Source organism: Ranitomeya variabilis, chromosome 3 (genome assembly GCF_051348905.1).
Source record: "Ranitomeya variabilis isolate aRanVar5 chromosome 3, aRanVar5.hap1, whole genome shotgun sequence".
In the NCBI taxonomy this organism is placed as follows: domain Eukaryota; kingdom Metazoa; phylum Chordata; class Amphibia; order Anura; family Dendrobatidae; genus Ranitomeya; species Ranitomeya variabilis.
In genome coordinates this window covers 328,951,954-328,962,735 of record NC_135234.1, presented here as the reverse complement: position 1 = coordinate 328,962,735, position 10,782 = coordinate 328,951,954, and the positions used below count along the sequence as shown (strand labels likewise).

General features: G+C 44.1%; 1 protein-coding gene across 2 annotated transcripts; it reads left to right on the top strand.

The window, feature by feature from the left end:
• The first annotated feature begins 2,992 nt into the window (after positions 1-2,992).
• On the top strand, positions 2,993-9,574 carry LOC143815948 (uncharacterized). Of its 2 annotated transcripts, none has more exons than XM_077295779.1 (2): positions 2,993-6,633; positions 8,949-9,574. In XM_077295779.1, the coding sequence occupies exons 1-2, from the start codon at positions 5,431-5,433 to the stop codon at positions 9,099-9,101; spliced, it is 1,356 nt and encodes a 451-aa protein (XP_077151894.1). In that variant the 5' UTR covers positions 2,993-5,430; the 3' UTR covers positions 9,102-9,574. The 2 variants fall into 2 exon arrangements, with proteins under 2 accessions (XP_077151894.1, XP_077151895.1); XM_077295780.1 differs by having other exon boundaries at positions 2,993-6,637.
• Positions 9,575-10,782: the final 1,208 nt, after the last annotated feature.

Here is a 10,782-nt window from a genome sequence, read left to right as displayed (position 1 = left end):
GTACATACATAGTTTTATATTTTCACATAGAAAGGAGTGGTTAGGGGTTGTCAGGGGTGGTTAGTTAATTATCATATTGTCTAGCTCCTCTGTCATTGGTTATCTAAACATATATGGAATATTGTGATTAATGCTCATATGACTGCTGATCAAGCAACTAAACTCGAGTTCTCTGTCTAGGACAAAGTGGAGACACCTGACCAGCAGTCACCAAACATCTGACTCTCTTCTGCTTTTAGGGGTGGAAAACCCCATATGATCTGTCTGGGTTATATCAGGCTTATATCAGTTCAGTTCGTGTCAGCCATTTTAAACCATTGATTATAATATATATATTAGCTGTGAGCATATAAGTATATATTTGATTATAGAGGAGTATACATGCAAGTGAGATCTACATGATATATATATTTCTATCACAAGCCCCCCTTAGATATCACTTGCCCTAATCCTAGCCTCCTGTCCCAAAGCGCTGCAACTCTTTTGTGCTGTTGGCGAACTGACACAAGCCTAACGCCTGTGCCCCACTCCATACAGACTTTTCGCAAATGGGCGGTCAGGAGATCTGTCCCTAACGGGGGTTCGTTGCAATCAGTCTCTTAGTCAATAGCATGTGTAGTGAGCGATGTGTAGTCTTTATCAGGTAGGTCATCTCTTCGGTCAGGCAGGGCATCCACGACATCATTCTGGCTTGGGTGTCATCTTCTGGTAGGGGAGCTTTCTTGCCATGCGATGAGTGGATCCAAGCGAGTCTTCCCTCCAGTTTCACAGAGTTTGGTGTCATCAGCAGCACTTGAGCAGGACCATCAAATCTGGGATCGAGTGGTGTTCTCCTTACAAGCTTTTTCACCAACACCCAGTCTCCTGGCTTCTAGGAGTGCATACCGGACACTGAATCTGGATCTGGCAATGAAGAAAAAAACTCGAGAATGGATGTTAGCAAGTTTCTTGGTGATTTCAATTACAAAAGCAGACAAAGTATCATATTACATAATCAGCTGCTAAGGGAAAGGATACCCCTAACCTGGGACTAGACACAAACAAAATTTCATATGGTGACAGCTTTTCTGGGCCTCTGGGAGTGTGCCTAACACTGAGTAGTGTGATTGGGAGTGTGTAGGCCTAAGTCTGACCCTACTGCTGACTAGATCTCTCATGTGAGGTTTGCTCTGAATGCAGGTCCCTGGTCACTCTCTATCACTTCTGGGACCCCATAGCTGCATATCTCGTCTCTGAGAGTAGCTTCTTTGCAGTAGTCTTTGCTGACTGGTTCCTCACTGGGAAAGCTTCTGGCCATCCTGAGAACACGTCCACGACCACAAGGGCATATTCGAATCCTCCACTTGGCGGCATCTGGATGTGGTCTATCTGGATCCTCTGGAAGGGGGTACAGTGGTCTGGCAAGTTGATGTGTGGGAACTTTCTTCATTCTTCCAGGGTTGCATTTGCCACAGGTCAGACAGCTGTTTATGAACTTGGCTGTTAGGGTGGAGATTTCTGGAGCGAACCAGTAAGCACCAATCGGATCATTCATCTGTGTCTTTAATCTGTGTGTGGGCCCATGTGCCCACTGGACCACCATAGGGTACATGCTTCGGGGTAAACAGGGTTTGTAGTCCATTTAGTATACCCTTCCTTCTTCATGTGTTGCTCACTTCTGCACCCAGCATTCCTTCTTGTCCTTTGGGGCTTGCTCTTGCAACTTTTTTGAGCAGATCCCAGGATGTCATCTTGTCAGGTTTCCTGTCTTCAGCCGTCCTGTAGTAGCCGTCCGGCTCTACGACCTCTTCCACTTGTCCATATTGTCTTCCCTTGACTGTTTCTTTGGCTGCCATATCCGCCATGTTGTTGCCTCGTGCCCCTACTGTGTTCAGTTTTCCATGCGCTTTGACTTTTAGCATTGTCACCACTTTTGGAAGTTGAAGTGTGTTCAGCAGGTCCTTAATGGCTCCATTGATGCTTCACGGTTGTTCCGCTTGCTGTGAGGAAGTCCCTTGCAGCCCAGATGGGTCCGAAGTCGTGTGCTATGCCATGCAAGTACCTTGAATCGGTAAACATTTTCTCAGTCTTGTCTTCTGCCATCTGGTAGGCCTTCATCAGCGCTATCAGTTCTGCTTCCTGGGCTGACAGACTGGGCGGCAGACTTCTGGACCACAGGATCTCTTGATTGCTGGTCGCTGCACCTCCCGTGTGGAATCTTCCTTCATCATCTGCAAATCTGGAGCCATCCACATAGAGGATCAACTCTGGGTTGGTCAGTGGCTCTTCTGCCACCTTGGGTAGTCCTGCTGTTTCCTGTTGCATAAACAAAAACACGGAGGAAAAGAGTCCACTTCAACATATTTAGAGAACAATATACAAAAAGTTTATTAAATAATCAATACAAAAACAGAATTAAAAATACAAAACATGGGTGTATTGTTAATACCGCCATATCGCAGAAGACACATAGGAGGAAATGCGGCAATGACCAAGTCAGGGGGGAGTTCACATATACACCTTTTGGGTGGCAGCGTCAGCTCAGAAAATAGAAGGAATGTATGACCAAATACAATTACTACGTTCCACTCATATGGCGCAAATAGCCCAGAGTACAAAAGGTCATATATTCATAAGCACATGTAATTGCTGCTTACCCATTGTAAATCAGGTGTGTCCTCCCCACCTTGCTCGGTCCCCCCGGACGCGCGTTTCGCGTGGCTTTTTCAACAGGGTGTATCCATAGTGTGTCTCATTGTGTTTTTATATCATAGACCCGGAAGTAGAATCGGTGACGCCGGCGCATGCGCAGTAGCGTCCAGAGTGCATCGCTCAATAGGGCCATCACAGTGGGGAGTGTATGAGAGGCGGAGCTCCACCTTCCAAACAATTCTTGAGGAATAGGCGGGTGTGTTCTACGGATGCCCGCTTCGGGAGACAGTCCGCCATCCTCACCGAACGGTTTAGGGCAAGAGGATACAGTCGTCGTAGCATTAGGGCAGGGTATGGAAGGGCCAGACATACACGGAGAGAGGACCTACTAGGGGGGTCGAACAGGTCAGGAGCGAAGGATGAGATGGCAATTAGATTTATCTCTACTGCGAATTGCCAATGGCACCGTATTCGTGAGGTGTTAAGCAAACATTGGTCCGTGTTGCAGACCGATAGTGTCCTGGCCCCATATCTCACAAAATCTCCTTTGATGACACAAAGGAGAGCCAGAAACCTGAAAGATACTCTGGTAAGCAGCCATTATATCACCCCAAAAAATAAAACATTTCTTGGTGCGAGGAGTCCCAGACAGGGATGTTTTCCTTGTGGTTCGTGCGTCGCGTGTCCGAACATCCTTAGATGTGGGACCTTCAAGAATTTTGATGGGAGCAGGGAATTTAAGATAAGAGAGTACATCTCATGTAACACTACTTTTGTGGTCTATTATGCGACCTGTCCCTGCTCCCTGATCTATGTCGGTCTCACATCTAGGGAACTTAAGGTTCGGACGCGAGAACACGTAAGGGATATCTTGGCAGGTAAAGAAGTAGAAGACCCATCGGTCTTAAAAACATTACCCAGGCACTTTCGACTGTTTCACGGATCTGACCCTAGGGGCTTAAAAGTGAGAGGGATAGATGTGATACATGGAGGTGTCAGGGGGGGCAATCTGACCAAGTTACTCGCACAGTGTGAATGTAAGTGGATTGTCACCCTTGACACCCTTGCCCCTAAGGGACTTAATGAACAGCTTAGCTTCGCTCCTTTTCTGTGAGAGTCCCGTGGGTTCTCCTTCGTGTTCTATATATTATTTGGTTCCAAAAATATACTTCCATAATTTTTCGGCTCTGTCCTGACATGCAGCAATATAATGAGGATGTAATGTGGAAAATATTCCATGTCCCTTGACCTGGCTGTCCTCTCTTGGGTGATTTTTTCACCACTCGCTTTTAATATTTTTATATATTTACGTCTTGTTGTGTGTTTTTCTTTTCTTTTTAGTTTTTATTAGTTATCCATGGCTACGCACTGGTGATGACGCCGCAGCAAAACCCGGTGAACGTCTCGGAATCTGAAGAGAAGGAGTGTCCTGTAGTTTCTGTCTATACGTTGTCCACGTATAGGTTCTTATACGTGGTTTATGTTTTCTTATGAATCTGCACTTTATGTAGTCTCTATACGCTAACATCATTCTTTAGTGAATGTTTGTATGAGTTGCTAGCATGTTTATATTATTTGGTTTAGTTCAGGAATTGGGGGTCTTTAGTTATTCACTAAGTTTCACTTGATATCCCTGCGCTTTTTATAAACGTGCAGGATCATAGATCATACATCAATTTTAACCTCCTTGGTTGGTTTATATTTTAGCACCGTGAGCGGACCCTTTGACATTGAATATGTACTTTGGGACTGTAAGCGACCACCAATATATAGTACAATTTATTCCCCAGTATGTTGTGGGGTCTGTTCCATTATGTATACACGGATTCACATATATGTTTCACATGTATGATAATATGCTTTGTTTATATATTTATATGTATGTTATTATTTCTTTTTGTCATCTGTCTTTTTATTGCTACGCTCCTTTTTCTCCCTTTTTCTGTCTTTTTTTGTCATTGTTTTTATGTAACTGTACACACTCTAAACACATGTGATGCGTTATTATTATTTTTTTTGCATCTTTTTGGCGTCCTGTTTTTCCACTTTATTGGGGACGCCTCTAATCTATCTAGCGTTCCGGTTTACGTACATTTCGGGACGCTGCGGCGTTCTGTTTCTGTTTTTGAGCGATCTTAACTTTATCACTAAAAAAATGGCTGTAGCCATGGCCTTTTTATTGGGAATTGGTGGTGCGCATGCCCGGTGTCGTCCATCGTAGCCATCTTCTTGTGGACCTATCACTTACAAGTGGGGAGTGTCACACTTTTTGTGTTTGGAAGGTGGAGCTCCGCCTCTCATACACTCCCCACTGTGATGGCCCTATTGAGCGATGCACTCTGGACGCTACTGCGCATGCGCCGGCGTCACCGATTCTACTTCCGGGTCTATGATATAAAAACACAATGAGACACACTATGGATACACCCTGTTGAAAAAGCCACGCGAAACGCGCGTCCGGGGGGACCGAGCAAGGTGGGGAGGACACACCTGATTTACAATGGGTAAGCAGCAATTACATGTGCTTATGAATATATGACCTTTTGTACTCTGGGCTATTTGCGCCATATGAGTGGAACGTAGTAATTGTATTTGGTCATACATTCCTTCTATTTTCTGAGCTGACGCTGCCACCCAAAAGGTGTATATGTGAACTCCCCCCTGACTTGGTCATTGCCGCATTTCCTCCTATGTGTCTTCTGCGATATGGCGGTATTAACAATACACCCATGTTTTGTATTTTTAATTCTGTTTTTGTATTGATTATTTAATAAACTTTTTGTATATTGTTCTCTAAATATGTTGAAGTGGACTCTTTTCCTCCGTGTTTTTGTTTATGTATTGATTTGGAGTAGTCCCAGAAGGGCACCTGAGGAGTGCCTAGAGAGAGTTGGTACTTACCACTCACACATACTGAGTATATTGGTGCTTCATGACTGTAATATTAAATATTGCTTTTCTGTGTTTCCCACAGCAGTTAGTCAGAAGTCAATGGATTTTCGTAGTCGGGACCAGACATGGTTGTCTCGGCTGCAGGAGGCCTTTAAGGAGGATAATGTCGGCTCTACTGTCGCGAGTGGTGGTGATTCTAGAGAGAGGATTGCCAGGCTGAGGTTATTGCTGCATAAAAGGACAAAGCTGTGGTGGAATAGGGCCACTTTGGGGCAATACCTGGCTCGCAACCTGATTCCGAGGGGCTTACGTGTCCAAATTTTCCCCTCTTATCCAATTGAAGACGAGGTATTTAAAACCGAATGGGAGAATACTGCTAATATATGTTCTAGAGGCTTCATCGGTTTGCTTATTAAACTTGATGAGACCAAACTAGCGGAATTGGAGAAGGAAATTGACGATATTCAACTATTTATAAAAGAAGATTTGACACCAGAAGCATTGGGGAAACTCAATGGTGACCTTGAGAGTGATTTCCTCAAATGGGAGCAAGAGATAAGTGCGGTCAAGACAAAAAAACTGCAAAGAGACAATTCAGACTACCGCGATAATCACGTATATAGGTGGAGGACAGGGAGAATGAGAACTCGCCCAACATCACTGGTTAGGTCGGGCTCAATGTCATCCGCTACTTCAGTGGATGAACTGAGTGTGACATCCGACCAATCTAAAAGCATACATGGTGATAGAGGGAGAAAAATACAACCCAATAGAGCTGCAAAAGGAAGATATACCTCCCAAAAGAGAAAATTTACCTCCCCTCCTACGTACGAGCGGAAGGCGAAAAATAACAACTTAGAGGTGATTAATCTATCTACCCATTCCCTCTCTAAAACCCAGTCTGAAGTCCTTAAACTTGGTCTTAATTTTGTTCCATCTAATCAGTTTAATTTTTTTACAGCTGTAAAAGACACGCATTTATTTTGTCGTAAATTACTACTGAAGAAGTTACACGCCCCTAAAAATTCTGGTAATCAACTTCCTAGTGACGTGGAAGCCGTTGCTTTATCGGCCCTGGAAGACCTACTTGAGGAACAACAACCAGATTCAGTAGGTAAATTTCCTTCTTCGATTTTGCCCAGATCATCCACCTTCCCCCCTTTGTCTCTGTGTCCACAGATAGACATTTTTTGCAGATTGGTCATTGAGGATCTAATTAAGATTCCAAGGGGACTCTACAATGACAACCTAACACCAGATCAAAGGAAGGCGCTGAGGGAGCTACAGGCTCTGGACACAGTAGTTATTAAACCTGCAGACAAGGGGGGGAATGTGGTGATCTGGCCAATTGAAAAATACGAAAAAGAGATATTTCGACAATTAAAGAACAAAGAAACATATCGGTGTTTACCCCAAAATCCCACCTCGGTTTTTTCAGGGGAGTTGGAGTATATCTTGGAGTTGGCGAGCGAGTCAGGTGTTGTCCCCAAAAAGGTCCTTGATGGACTTATGCCAAGGTCCCCTAAGGTGGCTACCTTCTATGCCCTGCCCAAAGTGCACAAAGATGCTGTTAATCCACCTGGGCGTCCTATTGTCTCTGGCATAGGAGGGTTATGCGAGAATATTTGTAAATTTATTGATTTTTATTTAAAACCTCTGGTGGAGACACTGCCCTCCTATGTCAGAGACACTACTGACGTGCTTCGAAGGGTGGACGGGCTGTCTCTGGAGGCGGGCATGATTTTAGTCACCATTGATGTGGAGTCATTATACACCTCGATCAGACATGGAGATGGTCTGAGGGCCACCCGCTTCTTCCTTGAGACTACCAACTGGGATGGCCATTTTTCGGAACTTATTTTGGAATTGCTTGAGTTTATTTTAACCCACAATTATTTTGTTTTCAAAGATAAATTTTATTTACAGTTGCAGGGCACTGCAATGGGCGCGGCGTGTGCGCCTTCGTATGCAAATTTATTTTTAGGTTACTGGGAAAGGTGTATTTTCCAAGGCGATGGCGCACACGCCGCGGACCCAGTGGTGGGCTGGTTTCGCTACATTGATGACATTCTGATGGTGTGGAATGGTAGCGAAGCCAGCCTATCCAAATTCATGCAGGCCCTGAATATTAACAACTTTAATTTAAAATTCACGTATACTTGGCATTCTAGGGAAATTAATTTTTTGGACATTACGCTGTGTGTTGCCGAGGATGGCTCTATTGAAACAGATCTGTATCGCAAGGAATCCTCTGTGAATTCCTTGCTTCATGCCTCCTCGGCACACAACTACTCGGTTATAAAAGCCATCCCAGTTGGACAATTCTTGAGGAATAGGCGGGTGTGTTCTACGGATGCCCGCTTCGGGAGACAGTCCGCCATCCTCACCGAACGGTTTAGGGCAAGAGGATACAGTCGTCGTAGCATTAGGGCAGGGTATGGAAGGGCCAGACATACACGGAGAGAGGACCTACTAGGGGGGTCGAACAGGTCAGGAGCGAAGGATGAGATGGCAATTAGATTTATCTCTACTGCGAATTGCCAATGGCACCGTATTCGTGAGGTGTTAAGCAAACATTGGTCCGTGTTGCAGACCGATAGTGTCCTGGCCCCATATCTCACAAAATCTCCTTTGATGACACAAAGGAGAGCCAGAAACCTGAAAGATACTCTGGTAAGCAGCCATTATATCACCCCAAAAAATAAAACATTTCTTGGTGCGAGGAGTCCCAGACAGGGATGTTTTCCTTGTGGTTCGTGCGTCGCGTGTCCGAACATCCTTAGATGTGGGACCTTCAAGAATTTTGATGGGAGCAGGGAATTTAAGATAAGAGAGTACATCTCATGTAACACTACTTTTGTGGTCTATTATGCGACCTGTCCCTGCTCCCTGATCTATGTCGGTCTCACATCTAGGGAACTTAAGGTTCGGACGCGAGAACACGTAAGGGATATCTTGGCAGGTAAAGAAGTAGAAGACCCATCGGTCTTAAAAACATTACCCAGGCACTTTCGACTGTTTCACGGATCTGACCCTAGGGGCTTAAAAGTGAGAGGGATAGATGTGATACATGGAGGTGTCAGGGGGGGCAATCTGACCAAGTTACTCGCACAGTGTGAATGTAAGTGGATTGTCACCCTTGACACCCTTGCCCCTAAGGGACTTAATGAACAGCTTAGCTTCGCTCCTTTTCTGTGAGAGTCCCGTGGGTTCTCCTTCGTGTTCTATATATTATTTGGTTCCAAAAATATACTTCCATAATTTTTCGGCTCTGTCCTGACATGCAGCAATATAATGAGGATGTAATGTGGAAAATATTCCATGTCCCTTGACCTGGCTGTCCTCTCTTGGGTGATTTTTTCACCACTCGCTTTTAATATTTTTATATATTTACGTCTTGTTGTGTGTTTTTCTTTTCTTTTTAGTTTTTATTAGTTATCCATGGCTACGCACTGGTGATGACGCCGCAGCAAAACCCGGTGAACGTCTCGGAATCTGAAGAGAAGGAGTGTCCTGTAGTTTCTGTCTATACGTTGTCCACGTATAGGTTCTTATACGTGGTTTATGTTTTCTTATGAATCTGCACTTTATGTAGTCTCTATACGCTAACATCATTCTTTAGTGAATGTTTGTATGAGTTGCTAGCATGTTTATATTATTTGGTTTAGTTCAGGAATTGGGGGTCTTTAGTTATTCACTAAGTTTCACTTGATATCCCTGCGCTTTTTATAAACGTGCAGGATCATAGATCATACATCAATTTTAACCTCCTTGGTTGGTTTATATTTTAGCACCGTGAGCGGACCCTTTGACATTGAATATGTACTTTGGGACTGTAAGCGACCACCAATATATAGTACAATTTATTCCCCAGTATGTTGTGGGGTCTGTTCCATTATGTATACACGGATTCACATATATGTTTCACATGTATGATAATATGCTTTGTTTATATATTTATATGTATGTTATTATTTCTTTTTGTCATCTGTCTTTTTATTGCTACGCTCCTTTTTCTCCCTTTTTCTGTCTTTTTTTGTCATTGTTTTTATGTAACTGTACACACTCTAAACACATGTGATGCGTTATTATTATTTCTTTTGCATCTTTTTGGCGTCCTGTTTTTCCACTTTATTGGGGACGCCTCTAATCTATCTAGCGTTCCGGTTTACGTACATTTCGGGACGCTGCGGCGTTCTGTTTCTGTTTTTGAGCGATCTTAACTTTATCACTAAAAAAATGGCTGTAGCCATGGCCTTTTTATTGGGAATTGGTGGTGCGCATGCCCGGTGTCGTCCATCGTAGCCATCTTCTTGTGGACCTATCACTTACAAGTGGGGAGTGTCACACTTTTTGTGTTTGGAAGGTGGAGCTCCGCCTCTCATACACTCCCCACTGTGATGGCCCTATTGAGCGATGCACTCTGGACGCTACTGCGCATGCGCCGGCGTCACCGATTCTACTTCCGGGTCTATGATATAAAAACACAATGAGACACACTATGGATACACCCTGTTGAAAAAGCCACGCGAAACGCGCGTCCGGGGGGACCGAGCAAGGTGGGGAGGACACACCTGATTTACAATGGGTAAGCAGCAATTACATGTGCTTATGAATATATGACCTTTTGTACTCTGGGCTATTTGCGCCATATGAGTGGAACGTAGTAATTGTATTTGGTCATACATTCCTTCTATTTTCTGAGCTGACGCTGCCACCCAAAAGGTGTATATGTGAACTCCCCCCTGACTTGGTCATTGCCGCATTTCCTCCTATGTGTCTTCTGCGATATGGCGGTATTAACAATACACCCATGTTTTGTATTTTTAATTCTGTTTTTGTATTGATTATTTAATAAACTTTTTGTATATTGTTCTCTAAATATGTTGAAGTGGACTCTTTTCCTCCGTGTTTTTGTTTATGTATTGATTTGGAGTAGTCCCAGAAGGGCACCTGAGGAGTGCCTAGAGAGAGTTGGTACTTACCACTCACACATACTGAGTATATTGGTGCTTCATGACTGTAATATTAAATGTTTCCTGTTGCATGATGCTGAAGCAATCATGGTCATCCGTCCGGAGCAAATTCAGATCCCTGCAGAAGGTATCATGCAGATTTTGATCAGACTTTTTATCTGAGGATCCGTATCTGTATCCCCCCTTGGGAGTGGGAGTAGAGTGGGCGGATTGAGGACTGTGCATCTGGAGATGGTGACATTGTTGGGCAGGAGTAGAGAGTACTGGAGGCGAAGATGCCTGG